Raw genomic sequence first — 16425 nt, forward strand, 5'->3', positions numbered from 1 at the left:
GTAAAGGTCAGGCAATGGGCCTCCATGTTACTGTGACTCTGGCTATTGAAAGCACCTAGAAATCTGAGAGTTCAGGAAAGCACACCAATTGTTTGGCCTGAAATGTGGAGATTCCCTCTGAGGGCATCAAGAATCCCAAGAGGGGTCCCCTAACAGGTATCTCCAAATATTACCCTTCTTGCCACAGAGAAACACGTGTAATTCCCTCATTCCCTTGGCCTGACAGTAGTAGCCATCTAGTGAGTGCCCACTAGGTGCAAGGCCCTGGGAGCAAAGTGGTCAGCAAAAGTGGCTACGGTTGCAAATCTCAGGGAGACCTGTGTGGGCACGGGAGAGGGAAATGTTCGGAGACCACTGCTAAGCAGGAGAGGGTATGGTGTTACAGTGGGGGTCTAGCCTGGCCAGGGAGGCCAGCTACGGCTTTCCTGCAGACACGGCAACCGAGCTGAGACCTGAACGGAGGGAAGGGTGGTCAGCGTCCAAGGGGCTGGGAAGTGTCCCCTGCAGAGCCAGAGAACTCAGCCAGGCTGCGCAGCTCGCAGAAGGTGCACTGAGGAGGGACACGAGGCCCCAAAGCCTCGGGCAGGCACGCTGCGTGCAGGGATCCTGACTTTGTCCCAGTAGCAGCAGAAAGCCCTGCTGTATTTCAAGAAAGTGGGGGACGGAATAAGATTTCAGTCCCGGGAAGTTCTGCCCGGGGGGCTTGCTGAAGACAAGACAGGGGACCAGAGTAGCGGTCCACGTGGGGCATCGTGACGCCGGTGGCCAAGGCTTCAAACCAGCAGTGACACAGGCAGATGGAATAACAGTTTAAGAGCTAGTGCAGGTAAGACCATAGGTGCATTTAAAATCAGCCCTCAGGTTTCCAGGTGAGCCGGGCCAAGGCTGCCGCACCGTATGCTGGGAATAGCCTCCTAGGTCTTGCTAAGTAGTGGAAGTGGGCTAGCTCTGCATCTTCACGTCTTCTTTGCAACAGCGCAGGTTTCCACTGATGTGAGGAATGAAGCCCTATTATCACCAAGCCATTCATAAGAAATTGAGTCGAAAGGGAGAGAATCACTGAGGAAAACAACATTCCAAATAATTTTCTACCCCGGGTGCAGCTTTATCCTGCATAGAACAGAAAAGTCTTCTTCTGAGGGAGGGGGAGTCACACTGAATACTAAAGAGACACAAAAGGACAAGTAATGTTATGGGGCAAGGAATCAATAAAGAAACTTTCACAGGTCAAGGCAGCATAAGTCTAGTGTGAGGTCTTATCTAAAAAGAGACGCTAGAAGGTCAACGGAGAGCATCAGTCCCAGGCCACATGTGCAGCTGCACCACTGCATTTGTTCATTCCGCGGAGTGCAGTGGTTTAGCACACAGTTTGGCATCAGAAAGATCTGAGTCTGAGTTCCAAACCATTTAATAGTTAAGTGCCTTCTGATCACATAAGCAACCTCTCCAGCATCAGTTTCATCACTGGAAAAAGCTTTTAAAATGCTTTCTTTCTAAGGGTGCTGCAGGGGTTAAGTATGGTATTTCACATTCAAGTCCTCAGTACATAGGACATGCTCAATAAAAAGTAGCAACTGATGCATATATTGCTACTATCTGGCACTGTCCTAAAATACTTTGTGTACTTTAACTTCACTTAATCCTCACAAGGTCCCTTTACCAGCAGGTTGGCACTGAAGTCTGCACTCTTACCCACTAAGCTGCACCACCTCTCCTGTGATCTCTTAATATCCAGGGAGCTCATGGACAGTACGGAACCGCAGATCCTCCTTGGAATGGACAGAGCAAAAGGAAGAGAGAGGAAGGAGGGCTGAAGGGGGGATGGGAGCAACCATTTCAGGATGAGGGATCTCAGGTAACTAGAGGAGAAATCCCCCCCCCTTTTTTTTAAAGATTTTATTTATTTATTCATAAGAGACACAGAGAGAGAGGCAGAAACATAGGCAGAGGGAGAAGCAGGCTCCACGTGCAGGGACCCCGAAGTGGGACTCAATCCCAGGACTCCAGGATCACGACCTGAGCCGAAGGTAGGCACTCAACCGCTGAACCACCCGGGCATCTCTAAAGAACTTTTTCAATGGAGAAATAGAGCAAGTGAAAATGATTTAGTCTTTATTTCCTCTAGAAGATATGCCCCAATTTTCTAAAACTTCTGCAACCCTGAGGCCTGTCAATTTGCAATCCTAAACATTCCCTACTGCTGGCACGCACTGCTTTTGAGGGCAAGCTCATCTCTGCTATTAAGCCTAAACAAAGAGGTTAGAGGAATGAGGTGATCAGGTGTTCAGAAGCCTCTATTTCAGCACAGATATGAAGCTCATGGTGGCAGTATGGCTACATACACATTGTATATTAATCTTTCAGCCACCTAGATTGGCATCTATGTTTCAGGAAGAGGAGGAGAAAAACCCACACTTGGAGCATGCTTGCATAGTATGTGCTTGCTTAATGGGATTAGATCTCCAATGATGTTGGCCATCTTCAACTCTGCCTATGTTCTGAGGATGGAAGACACAGCATTTGCAATCTGGAGCCGAGCAATGCAATTTCCAGAATGCTGAGATGGTATTCTTTAAGCTTCTTTTCTTCTCCCATGCCTCATGCGTTGGTAAAGCACCGCCGCCCCCAACCTGCTCTTGGCGGAGGCCCAGGTTTGCAGCGGACAAAGCCGGCACTGCGTTCATGCTGCAGTGATGGCAACGGTGGGAGAAGGTGGCAGAGAGGGGAGCTCCGGGACGTGCCCAACACAGCATGAACTGGGTCGGCATCTCCCCAGGGAGAACAATAAATGAAATACAGACTTTCTGATATGCTCAACTCTGAAGCACATTTGTACTATCCTTCAACTAGTCACTTAGACGGTTCCCAGTTCTTCCAGAAAAGCAGCCAGCTTGTGACTGCTGCATGGCTCTCACTTCCTGACTCCCCAGCTGCCTGAATTTTAGTCATTTCACTATGAAAAAGCCTCTCCAACAGAAAGTGAACTAAAGAAGGGGAAAAGGGAAAAACTGCCACAAAGTGATTTATTTCTGGTTAACATTTTTGCTGAAAAGTTGGTAAAGTAAGAGGTTGAAACTAATGGCCAGTAGGAAAAGGGATCATCATCTGTCCTCATATAACAAAATCCCCACCTGCCACGGCATATCCCCTTTGGGCCCAGACACAAACAGGCTACCTGAAAGACTTAGTTAATGAGTATAAATTTTCAGAAGCAGCATCTGGAAGCTACCAGTGTAGACTCCCCCATTACTTTTCTTGCCTTTTGCTACTTAGAAAAGACAAGATGTTTATTTATCCAAGTTTCTTTTCTGGATAAAAGTGAAATGAACACTGAAAGTGTATTTTCATTTGTCTCTTGTGGAAAACTGAAGAGCTAAAACTTGAGGGGGCATTGCTGTCACCGTGGCTGGACAGTTCCAGGCATCAGACAGCATGGACCAAAGGGTCAACAGCATGGGGCTGTGAGAAGGAAAGATTTACAATAAATAATAAAACAGTTCGTAAAAGATTATGGCTGTAAATAGTGATACATTTTGCTAAGTGCCGATTGTGGCACAAATATTTCCACCTTTAACATCTCAGTGCCAACAGGGAGCTGTGCTTCATGCAGAACAGAAGGCCCATCTACTTAAAAGCCACCCTCCCTGTGCACCAGCATTGAAACCAAACGTTACAGGAATTCTCATGTTGATAACAATAGCAAAATAAAAAGGAAAAGAACAAAGTGGATACAGTATATAAAAGAAAGTTGGAAAAGGTACTTTACTTTTTTTTTTTTTAAGATTTTATTTATTTATTTGAGAGAGAGAGCATATGAGTGGGAGGCAGGGCAGAGGGAGAAGGAGAAGCAGGGAGCCCATTGTGGGGCTCTATCCTGGGACCCCAGATCATGACCTGAGCCAAAGGCGGACACTTAATTGACTGAGCCACCCAGGCGCCCCAGGAAAAAGTACTTTAAATAACGACACAATTATTTCAAAGGAGCAACAGAGAAGAAATATTTTTTCCTCTTCTAAAAGACAATAATAACTCTTAGGGCTCCACTTGGGAATGACCAACAGAAAAGAAAGACTAAACACGGGAAAGAGACTGCTCTATAGTGAGTTTTTACTCAGAACCCAGAAGGATCTCTATACTTCAGGATAGAATGAAATTCTATTAATGTAAGAGTTGCAGACACATCATGCTGAAGGGATATTCTGACTTCATTTGCACATGAATTTACAAATTTTTCTTTAATCAATTAAAAAAAGATGGTGTATTTTCAAGTACTTGATTATCTATTCAGCTATGTATCACACAACATAACAGGGCCTCAGGATTTTTTCCAAGAGCTGCGTAAAATATGTCCAAAAGAATCTGGGTTAATTTTTGTTTTGTTTTGTTTTGTTTTTTAAGGAAATCTTAAGAATAAATGATCTGACTCCGATATTTCTGAGAAGTTATATATTGCAAAAGGAGAACCAAAAGGGCCATTCTGGAGTGGAAAAGTTCTGCGGGGGTCAGCATCTTCTCTCTTTAGCTGCTACCCACTCCCAGCAGACCCTGGCCCCTGGACCACCTCTCCAGATGGCCTTGTTTACAGGGCTTGCCTCAATCTCCACTAAGCCTCAGCTATTAATTCACATCAGTACAATACTAGTTTTCTGTATTGATATATCCTGTTATTTTTTAAAGGACTGAAACTCCATATATTAATCTAAAACCACTGCACTGGGTTTTTAAAAACTCTGACCCCTAAATCACTTCGACCTGGAGACACACCCCAAGAGTGACACACCGCATTAACTTCTTGAAGTGAACAGGAAGCACTAGTCACAAAAGCAATCTTCCGTGCCTCCAGAAGCTTCCAGAAAAGATAGGCAAGAGACCTGGCTGACAAAAACAGAAGACGGTCCTTGCCAAAGAAAGGGTTGCTTTGTTTTTTTTTTAAAGGTTTTCCCACATATCAAATAAAAAAGATGGGATTATTCGAAGATAAGGAATAGAGGAACTATTAGGATTAGCTATAACTCTCTTAACATTTCCTCAAGTACTTTAAGGTCAGAAGAAACATTCTGAGAAGCTGGAGCAGCTTGCATGAAAATATGCCCACAACTACACAACAAAACATCACTGCACTTTATTTTTCATATTTCATTGTTTATAAAAGATCAAGTAACATTATTTCATTTTCAACTTAATTAATCATGATTAACACCTGAATTTTAAGGAAGTGTTTTTTATCTCAAATATCACTGGCCTTAATTAATTTCTCTGCTAACAATTTATGAGATAAGAGATGCTTAATCCATTTTTGATCTATTTACATATCTACTACATATTTTATACATTTATACATGATTTTATTTGAAATACACAAAATGCTCAGTTCTACAGATCTCTGTAAAAGAATTTTTAGTACTTTACAAAACCCTTGTCAGGTCATTTTGCTACAGTGTAGCAATCACTCCATGTCATCTTAGACTATATGTGGTCCTCCCAACTTCCAACTTGGGCCCTCAATTTCATTTTGGATGAGACATTAGCTGCTGCTTCTGAAATGGGCCCAGATATTAACATTTTAGGTATAACAGTCAGTGCCAATTTTATTATGAACATTCTAGCAGTCAGTTAAAAAGGGAATCATCTACAATGAAAGAAAAGTTTTAATGATGTTCATGAACAGTGCCTTTCCCTTTGCAACACCACAGAAATAAGAACCTCCTATTCTTGAATGATTTAATGTATTTTTTTAAGATTTTATTTATTCATGAGAGACACAAAGAGAGAAGCAGACACATAGGCAGAGGGAGAAGCAGGCTCCCTCCAAGATCACGACCTGAGCCAAAGGCAGATGCTCAACCGCTGAGCCACCCAGGCATCCCGATTTTAATGTATTTCTTTTAATAAAAGAATTCGAACATGGGGATGGGAAATGACTGTAAGCCTCTGACCCGAAGACAACTCTGACCATCCAAAATAGCAAATTCCCTACTCAAGCTTGAAAGGGACATGACAGAGACCTACAACCCCAGTGGGCAGGCCTAGAAACCCAGTCGTCGATCATGTTAGGTACACACATTTTCAAAGAAAGAAGGATGGTACTGAATAAAACGTGAATAAATTGCTATACATTGGCAGGCTTCAGCCAGGACATTTTATCTACAAATTGAGGCTGGCACTGCAGACTCAGTGGGTTTCTAAATGGGGCTTGTGGGCAGATGGAGAACCAAGGTCATTCTACACCAGATTTTCATCTTTAATTTTCAGAGTTGACAAGAAAGCTAAGATGTGTCTCCTCCTCCTAGTCCATTGATATAACTGTATATACTTGGCTGGTGGTGATCAAATAGAACTTTCTTGGCAATTAAAAACAATCAAATATGTTGTTGATTCTGTATAGTGTTAAATGGTATTGTGAAAAAGATTCTTATTTCTTAGAGAAATATATAAAAAAATCTGAGAGTGAATGTTATGATATCTGTCTGGTATGTGATTTAAACTGTACAGAAAGGGACGCCTGGGTGGCTCAGTGGTTGAGCATCTGCCTCCAGCTCAGGGTGTGATCCTGGGATCCCAGTATCGAGTCCCACATCGGGCTCCCCATGGGGAACCTGCTTCTCCACTGCCTATGTCTCTGCCTCTCTCTCTGTGCCTCTCATGAATAAATAAATAAAATTAAAAAAAATAAACTGTAGGGAAGAACAGGGTCATGAAATAAAGCGTGGCAAATGTTTTTTCAGTGGGTGATGGGAGCATCGTGGTTTATTTCATTATTCTTTCTACTCTGTTTTGAAATTTTTCATAATAAAAAAATCAATAACAATCAAACAAAAATTCCAACCCAGACAAACCACCAAAGAGAAGAATAAATGACAGTAAAAGAAAATATACAAAAGAACAAATACAAATGCCTCCCTGTGAACAAAATGCTTGACATCACTAAGAATCAATAAATAAAAAGGTTTTAACTATAAAATATAATTTTTAGTTTCTCAATTGGTAAAAAAACACATTTTTCTAATGATAAAGCACAAGACCTTTGAAATATTTTCTTGATCTCTTAATTAGCTTCTGGTAGAACTGCAGATTGACCTTTTTTGAAAGTCCATTAGACAAACCATGCAAAAGCCTGAAAACTATTTTTTTTTGTCAATTTATCCTCAGATTGTTTATATTAGCAACAACTTGGGAAAACAAAACCAAACCAAATCCTTAATATCTAATAACAGGGGATTGATTAAATACATTGTGACACATGCAAACATTGAATACTGTGTAAACATTAAAAGAATAAATATTGAGTTACTTTTATTGACATGGAAAGAAGTTCTTAGTATATCACTAGCTAAAAAGAGAAATCTGAAAAACTGTATCTATAGTAGGATCTAATTTTTATAGGAAAGTATATGCACATACACAGACAAAAATTCAGCCAGGAGATACACCACCAATTCAGCAGCAGCTGTCTCTAAATAGCATGATTATTTTTTCTTCTTTATGTTCTCCTGTATTCTCCACCAATAAAAGTTATTTTTAAAACTTAAAAAAAGACTAAGTTTTATAGTTCAGGATCCTTTGTTTTTAAAGAGCCTCTCAGTCTTTTAAAGAGTAAGCCGAGGAATAATGTAATCGAAGGCAGTTTTAAGACCCAGGCAGACACAACTGTATGTAAGTCATGACTCCACCAAGTATCAGTCACTTGAGCTGGAGAAAGGCCAAAAGCTGTGGACGGGAGAGGCTGTTGAAAATAATTACAGAAGAACAATAGAGCATCTTGGGAAGAAATATATATTGGTAACTTATTATTATTATTCTTTAAATTTTATTCTTTCAAAAGTACAAATGCCTTCTATTTAGGGTTGTCTCAGAGGCAGGCCAATCTGTACAACCTAACACCAAGTTTTCAAGAAACAATTCCTGCGGCTGCAGCTTGAGCATTCATCTACTGCGGGGCCAGGAAACTTCTCAGGACAAGGAGCACAATGCCAGGCCTTGTGGAGGGCTGCTGCGGCGAGGAGGCCAGACCCGGGGAGCCGGAGCCAACTGCAGGCCACGGAAGTGAACCTGCATGTCCGGATCCGCGAAATGTCAGCTTGTGAGGGACCTGGATCTCCCACGGGACTCTGACTTTGTGCTCCAGCAGGGACAACAGGCTTTCTGCTGAGGTGAGCAGAGAACAGCTAAACTCAGTCTTCCCTGCAGTGACACCAGACTCTGTCCTGTGGACGTTGTAGGCAATATGCCAGTGAAATGGGGATGCTCCAAGGTCTGCTGCATCACCCAAGAGGGCTTTTTATCCTGAAACAGAGGTCACCCCTTGCATATCTGATATGTCTCTAGGAGACACTCTTGAGAGGAAAATCCCAGATGAGAAGAACAGGATTGAGCTAGCACCTAAACCACATATACCTCCTAGTCATGTCACCCGTGCATAACTTGTCAAAGGCAGCAAAGGGAGAAAGCTAGATGTCTACTTACGGAGACTTACACATTTATACTTCATCCCTGGCTATTTTGAGTTACACAAACAAGACAGAACACTGTTGCAAGCCAGCAGAAGCAAAGGTGGCAGGGCTGGTGGGAAATGAAGAAAAGGTACAGCCCTCTCTAGATCCTCAAAAGGAGATTGAAACTTGTTTCCTTACAATAACACAATACCAAATGGTTCTGGAAGCACATTGTTTCAACCACATCAGTTCAGTATAGACATCTCAGGTGGGGAAAAAAAAAATGGCAGGAGTGATACTTACAGGACAATGGAGGGCAAGAATAGAAAGTACTGAGAAAGGTGTGGTGAAATAAGGAAAAAAGCCAAGTGGAGCCATGCACAAAACAATTTCAGGCTATATGCACATAAAAAAAAAAAAAGATTTACTGTTTTCAAGGATGAGTTTAATTTCTTTGAAAAATGAAAACTCAAAGTTAAGTTGAAAACAAAGGTAAGTTGAAAACAACGTACTGTCCATGAAAAGACAACTCAACTCGACACTTGTATCAGAGCAGCTGCAAGAGTGGTGCAGGCTATGCACTGCACAAAGGTACCACATTTAGAAGGGCCTGCTTCACATCACAGATATCAAAAATTTATGTACTTATTGTGACAGTATAACAGTAGGTGGCAGTACCTTGAGGAAAGGTGTCTTAAAATTTGCAATGGCCTCCCACGGGCCTTGACTTCACCCAAAAAAGTACCACATGTCTTAACTGAAGGGACTCCATGAAATAAGTAGCAATTTCCATTTTTTCAGAAGTGGAATCTCAATGCATTTAATTTTAAAGCCCTAAAATTTAAAGGGTAATGAGAATAGGTGGAGAGCTACTCAAAAATTACCAATTTCATGTGCTCTGTTTCTTATTTTCTTAATTGCTTTTGTCTAATTCAGTGTTCTTTTAAGGTAATAGAGCATTATTCTCTTTGGCCTTCCAAAAAACTAAGAGGAGATTGTGCAAATTGAGGCAGCACATTATGCTTTTCCAAATGTGTGTATTTTCTATTACTGAATCATAAATATTTAAGGACATGCATCCAAACCATCACACGGGAAAATTCTATATTGGACACTTCCAAGTGCATACGTCTTTTAGTGAGCACTTAGAAGTGCCATTATCTAAATCATAACAAAAAGCCCACATTTCAAGTTCTGAAAATTGGGCAAATTAAATGTTGGTTGGCATGGCATGATATGAGTCGACCTTTCTCTGATTTTCCCACTTCTGCTTTTTGTCTTGTAATAGGGAAAAGGCCAATTTGGGCAAATGCTTCCTTGCTTTTGGAATAAAGCAAGCCAGGTGTGAGAAGTTTTTCTTAAGGCCTGCAATCTTATATCTCCAAGGACACTGAATTATTAATGGGTAAAAGAGAGAACAAATAACCAAGAGAGGGTTCTTGGCAGCCATTGTTTGACGTTCATGGTGTTACACAACATTGAGCATGTCCAATTCACCTGCCAGGAGCTATCTGATTCTTACTCTAGGGTTCCATTTTCCTATTTTGATCTTATCCAGCATCTGGCGGGGTGATGGTCCATGTCAGAAGATGTAGATCTTCTTTTTATTCCATTAAACTTTGGGATCTGGTTATGATATCATGCCTCATATATTTTCATCAACAAATGATCATATTAGCTGGTTATCTATTCCCTGCAGAATCTAGGCTTGTGCTAGGAACGGAAATAAAAAATCAGGATTTTATTAGTCTCTTAAGTGTTCAGTCCTTCTGTTCTCCTGGGTCTGGCTGGACTGTCTCCTCATCTCATTTATCAAGTAGAATGGCATTAAGAACACTCAGTCCACACACTATCTCAAAGGAGATGCACAGCCTTCTTTACACTTAGATTGAATTTGCTAGACTCTGAGGTTAAACAGGCAAAAGAACTGCTGTTTTAGCATTTACAGTGAAGTTCCAACTCAAGGACTGATTTGGTGGAGGTGCCCCTAGGAGGGCACAAACAAGGGTAGAAGGGTTAAGGTCAAGGCATTGGTGAGCAAGACCACATGATCCAATCATTCCAGCTGTTAAGTAGATTGATTTCTCTGCCTGGCTACACAGTGCACTTTGGTAGATTGTTTTTCTCCTTTACTTTTGGAAGATGATACTAATTTAAGCAGCTGAGTCTCAGTTCTTGGAGTAAAAAAAAAAAAAAAAAGGCATTCTCAAACAAGTTCTTAACATGATGTCTTAACAGGATTTACTTTAAAATAATTCAGGGTGAGTGAGAACAAAAGGAGGGGACCTATCAACAAGGGTCATGAGATGGTATTTGTTTAAACTGAGTGATGGGTACATTCTCTACTTTTGTATGTTTGAAATTTTCCATTGGAAGAGTTTTCTAAAAATGAGGTAGAGAGCCAATGATCCAGAAACTTGATAGTTATTAGTTTCAACCTTTAGCTTCATCTAAACCTTTTTTAAAAAACTACTAACAAAGAATGCTGTCTAACATCATTTTCTCTTTCCATATCTGCCCGTCTTTTTTTTTTTTTTTTTTTTCTGCCCGTCTTATAATAGAGATATTAACAAACAGCAGAGTTGCCAATTGAAAGGACTGGTCGAGGAGGGAGGTGCAATTATCGGCCCAGGAGATCCACACCCCACGTCTCCTTGGTAAGCACACACTGGAATGGCAAGCTACAGTGTTTCTTCCTAGGCTGCCACACTTTTCCTTAGTTCTTGTGGTTGGAATGAGAGTCAAGACCAAAAGATGACAAACAACTGTGGAGAAAGTTGTGGGTTTATGCAGGAGAGGAGAGAATTAGCTGCTTTCTTCTGGTCTTGCACATCTCTTCTTTGCTCTCAGCCCCCTGGATATCCAGACTCTAAGGGCAGGAGATCTCACTCAGTGGAGGAGCTCAAGCACCCCCTGGCATTTGGAAGAGCTTGATCCCAGTACCATGCTGTGGCCAGCGTACCAAGGCCCGCCCTTCAGAATTAAACTATCTTCAGTACCTAGCAACTCTCAAACATGGAAGATTCTGAACTTGACTGCAATCATGAGCCACCATTCCGGCCAGCCAGCTTCTTCTGGAAAATCTAGAAGAAGATCCCACTTAAGCACCTAAAAATCCAGAGATAAGGAACTTTGGAGGCTTGACATCAATCTTTTTGAAAAGTATCACAAATCCTACCTTAAAACATAACCTCCTTAAACTGACCTTGCACATACAAAATAAGAGTTCCTTCTAAAACAGGAACCAATAAAGAGAGGGAGCTGGCTTTTTTTTTTTTCCTGGCCCTGCTATCAGTTAACTGAGGTTAAGGAGGATTTCTTGGCACAAAGCTGCTTGATTCTATTCCACCTGAAGTAATGAGGTGAGAAGGTAAAAAAGAGATCTATTTGAGGAGAGGCTAATTGAACAAGTTCCTACTCAGAGGAAGAATAAAAACACCGAGGATTCTATAGAAGGAGGATAAACCAAGAATTCTGCAACGCTGCGTTATGAACACTGTACTATGTTGGGGGCTCACAGCAAGAACCTTTTCCTTTTCTTTGGGAAAAAAGATCTGATTTTGATTTCTTCTTACTCATAATTTCCCAGCAAGAGAGGAATTTAAAGATTGCTTCATTTTTGCCAAATGGCTAAAAAAATTTCTCTTCTTTCCTATAATTATGCTCTAGCTCCAGCCAAGGCAATTTAGGCTATGAGACGCATTTCACTCATTTGGGGCAAGTTCAAACGTCCTCTTACTCTTCCCAGAGAACACCTGAAAAGCATAAAATAACATGGCTTCACAGCATACCTTTCTGTTGTATAAATATTATTATGTGATCTTAAAGATCCAGCAGGAAAACCACCACAGGGGGTGCTGTTGGGTCCTGCCCAGAGCTCCGTTACTGTTTAGAGCGAGCAAGTGGCTGGCAGTGCTGGCTGCAAACAGCAAGCGAGAACTGCCTTCACCCTTCGCGCCCCTGCAACGAGGAGGATGACCCAAAGCTAGTGAATAGTATTGGGGTCCTAAGAGCTGGCCCCCTTGCTCCCAGGCAGAATTCGCCCTGTCGTGCAATTCATGCTTCAGAATTCTCTGTGGAATTGCGCTACAGCTGGAATCCAGCGAAAACCACATCCTTGCTCCACAGCTTCCCCTTCCCTCTCCTGCTACCTTCGTTCCTGGCAGAGTCCTGGGCGAGCACTCCCTCAATAAGCCCCATCACCGGAATCCCTGCCTCAGGCTCTGCTTCTAGGAAACCTGACCTGTGATGCTTCCAGAAACCTATGGAAGCAAATTAAAATTAACATTTATTATGTTTAGTCTGCTGTCTTTCATTATCTCCCAATCAGCACAACTTCATGTGTTGAGACCCACAGACATAAGCATAGATACTGAGTAGTCTTTTGATCACATGTAGAAGGTCCACTGATACCTGTAGTAGGTAACATCTCCTACTCGGGCATCCAACTTGGGAGAGAGACAGCCTTCCCAGCCCTGAGACCCATTTCCCCAAACAATGTGCTGACCAGATCACCAGGCCCACTTTCTATCTGTGTGCTTAATATAAAGAAACAAGGCTGGCACCACTCTTCTGTTCTGTTACAGTAGGTTTCATGTTCCTAATCCTATATGAACTTTGTGTGAGGGCAGCTGGCTCTCTTAATTACTGTTAGATATTTGATATTCCTAAATTCCAAGTCATCGAATTAAAAAGAAGAAAAAAAAAAAAAACTCAGGGTAAGGTTCAGATGAGCACTGTTCACTTGCCTGATAATGCTCTGAGGTCAATTCATACCACCTCCAAAAGAAAGACATCATTTATCTTTCATTGCAAGAATTAAAAACACAAAACCAGTCAACTGTTCCCATTAAGAAGAACCTAAGTTTGCTCAGGGAAGCAGAGCTCCTTGATTTAAAGCCTTTTTGGGAGCTCACACCTCATTCTCCCTGTCCCTCTTTCATCTGGTAAAGCCTGCATTGTGGGCAATTCAGGAACTGGAGGGTGGTCTGAGGGCAGGGAATGGTTCTTCAAAGCTAGAGCTCCTATCTCCTCCAGGGTTCCTTTTCTGCAGTGGTGGGGTGTGCACTCGCCAGAGCTCACGTAGTTCAGGTCTGGACGGCCTTCCAGGCTGGGATGGGTGGTGCTACTGGCCAGTCCTCCTCCTTCCACATGGCAAATGGATGAGCAGCCCATCCTGGCTGACCTCCTCAAACTGCCTTTGGCAAATGTCAAGCTTCCTTACCTACAGCTGTTAATGACAAAGGTTTTCCTGCAGCCCTTTAGAGCATTTTTCTCTCGATTTAAAATTGTCTACTCTTCTAACAATGCTGAGATAAAAAGTTGAGATATCCTTGGTGACAAATGATCAGTCCACACCTGCGGAGCTATGTAGGTGCACAGGTATAGTAAGAACCTGGTCTACTGACTGGGTGAGGCCTTCCTGAGGTATGGAACCCAGCTCCTGATGTCAGCTGGGCCACCAGTTTAAACTCCCAAATCAAGAAACTTGTGCAGGGAGGATGATAATATGATCTACTTCACAAAAACTATCATAAGGAATAAAAAACAAGAACATATGGAAAATTCTCCAGCCAAGTAACAGCTATTAGATGTTTGATGACTATTAGTGATCTCCCCCTTGGCGCCCTTGCTTTATTGAAATTCCTAAATTTCCACAAAATTTCTAATACACACTGGTGGCAAAGGGCATGATTCCTTTGAACTCCTTTGACTCCTTTGAGAAAATAGTTTGGGGAACACTGCGCAACACGTAACTGTGCCTGATGGCCCACATGGGGGGTGCTCTGAGGGGATTCCCCACCCCCCTCCATGAAATAGCCTACCTGGTGGTCGTCCGAATGGTGTTTTCTTTTGTGTGATTGTGCTCTTTGCTCACTTTTTCTGTAAGGAGAAAGAATGAAACGTTCCTCAGGTCATTCTTATATTCAATTTGTGTCTCTGAGGCTTAAACAGAAACTCCCTCAACATTTTTCTTTCTTATGGTTTGCTTTGGGTTTCTTTTTCTCAATATTCAAACCCTCCCAGTCTTATTCGTAAAGACAATCATTAAAAGCATATAGACAGCAGCCACAAAAATATTTTAGTAAAAACCAATCAAAGGGAAATAGTCACTGACAAATTTCAAATGTGTTGTCTGATTTTAATGAGGCCTTAAGAAGTACACATACACACAGAGAGACGTGCACAGAACCCGTTATTTCTACTACATCTTTCCCCAGCTGAAAATTTCTGCTTTCCTCTGATTCAGCATGAAAATTGCAGTTGTTGCAACTGTTCCGCTTCTGACTTTGATGGCAACCTTTAAGCATTCTGTATTGTCAGGCCCCTTTGTGAGAGGGGATATAAAAACAGCCATAAGACCTCTGGGTTCCGCAGTCATCGAGCGCTTATTCTGATAAATGTCACAAGGGACAAAAAATATCATTAGACAAGCAGAGGTAAACCCTCCCTTACTCTGTCTTGAGGTCTGTATCTACCAGCTGTCAGAAATTATTTAATTAGCTTTCAAGAACACAAAAGTTGAACTCTGGCCTTCCCAATCCAGTTCAAATGTGAGGATTGTGCCCTGACTGTCACAGCTCTCAATGGCTGGAGCAGGCAGAGAAAACCTGGCCAGCTTACAAGGGTTTCAGATTTCCAAGGCAGGGCAAGTTAAAAACTCCTGATCTTAGGGATTTCTGAAAAAATTTAAGGAGATATTTGGAAAAATTAAAGACTTACAACATCTGCCCAATACTTTGTGACACCAGTCTGAAGCCGCTGCATGCAAGCTGGTGTGGACAGTTGCTTTCTGTCCACTCAACAATGACAACGAGGGTGAGTTTGGATTCAGAGGCAGTATTCTTTCAGAGAGTAGGAAATCGGGGCTAAAAGACTTGCCTGAGGTCACCCAGGCAGTGAGTGACAGTGCCAGGGTGAGAACTCTCAGACACACAGTTTTTCACTGATAGGAGACAGTGATAATGTACTGTTAGAGACAGAGACTTTCTGAAAAAAACCATACTGGCCTCACTTCTGCAAATTTTAACTGCTAAGTAATTTTCAAAGCTATATTGTTTTTAGATATGCTTTCAGCCTGTTTTTTTTTTTTTTTTTTTTAAAGCATCTTGTATGATTTGGAGCTTTGGAGGGCTTGCACAGATCTCTGTGTCCTGTTAAATTTAGAGAATTAACTATTTCCATTACTGCAGGGCTCTGCACAAATAACAATCCCTGTTTGAGAACTATAAGGCCACCATTTTTGGGACCAGCTGATAGTTTCAAGCTCTGGGGTGGGTCACCAGGCCAACGAGAAGGTGAACTATCATGATGGTGTCCAGATTTTAGCTTCCTTTCCCTGACATTCTTCTTAGTGGGGAAAGCGAGTGAATCCTTAAATAATGAGGCATCTCATGGCGTTCTGAATATGTTATCCAAAACAAAAGAGAGCTTATCAGATATTAGTAACAAACTTGACTGATGCGTGAACTTCCATATGCAGGTCAATGCTTGACTACAGACAAGCTATGTGTATTTCATATGAATCTGAACCTTACATGTGTATATATCTTTGATCTCAATCATGTTCAAATAATAACAGCATGATAAATTTGTTAAGGACAAACACTATCCAGCTTGAAAGGGCTAACAAAGGAAACAAATAGGACTCTCAACTGTTCTATCAAGATACTCAGCTGAGCTGGTAATTCCTAAACCTGTGAATTCCAAGTATTCAAAGTAGAAACAGTTAATTTACAGAAATATGCTCTGCAAGGGGATGGCTGGAAAGAGTCCTTATATTTTTGTCTTTTTCCTTTCCTTGATTTTTTTTTGGCAAGATACAGTAAAATCGCCTTAATTCAAACTATACTAATGTGGAATTCATGGTAATTCAGTCACTGCTGGAGTAAATGGAAGTTTATCTTTTGACATTAGAAAAAAAAAAAAAGGCTGTTAATCAGATCAACTGCCTAAGCAAAAGTAGAGGTGAGATGTTTAGCCTAGTCAACAG

The 16425-nt window shown here is 41.6% G+C and overlaps 1 protein-coding gene across 8 annotated transcripts in view; it reads right to left on the minus strand.

Annotated features, from left to right (window-relative positions):
* ZNF827 (zinc finger protein 827) overlaps nt 1-16425 on the minus strand; it is a 168649-nt gene that overhangs the window by 60755 nt on the left and 91469 nt on the right. For all 8 annotated transcript variants that reach the window (XM_038558912.1, XM_038558915.1, XM_038558913.1 and 5 more), the window contains exon 7: nt 14258-14315. In XM_038558912.1, the coding sequence (XP_038414840.1) occupies nt 14258-14315 (58 nt within the window). The remainder of the gene's footprint in view (nt 1-14257; nt 14316-16425) is intronic.

This window comes from Canis lupus, chromosome 15 (genome assembly GCF_011100685.1).
Source record: "Canis lupus familiaris isolate Mischka breed German Shepherd chromosome 15, alternate assembly UU_Cfam_GSD_1.0, whole genome shotgun sequence".
Lineage (NCBI taxonomy): Eukaryota > Metazoa > Chordata > Mammalia > Carnivora > Canidae > Canis > Canis lupus.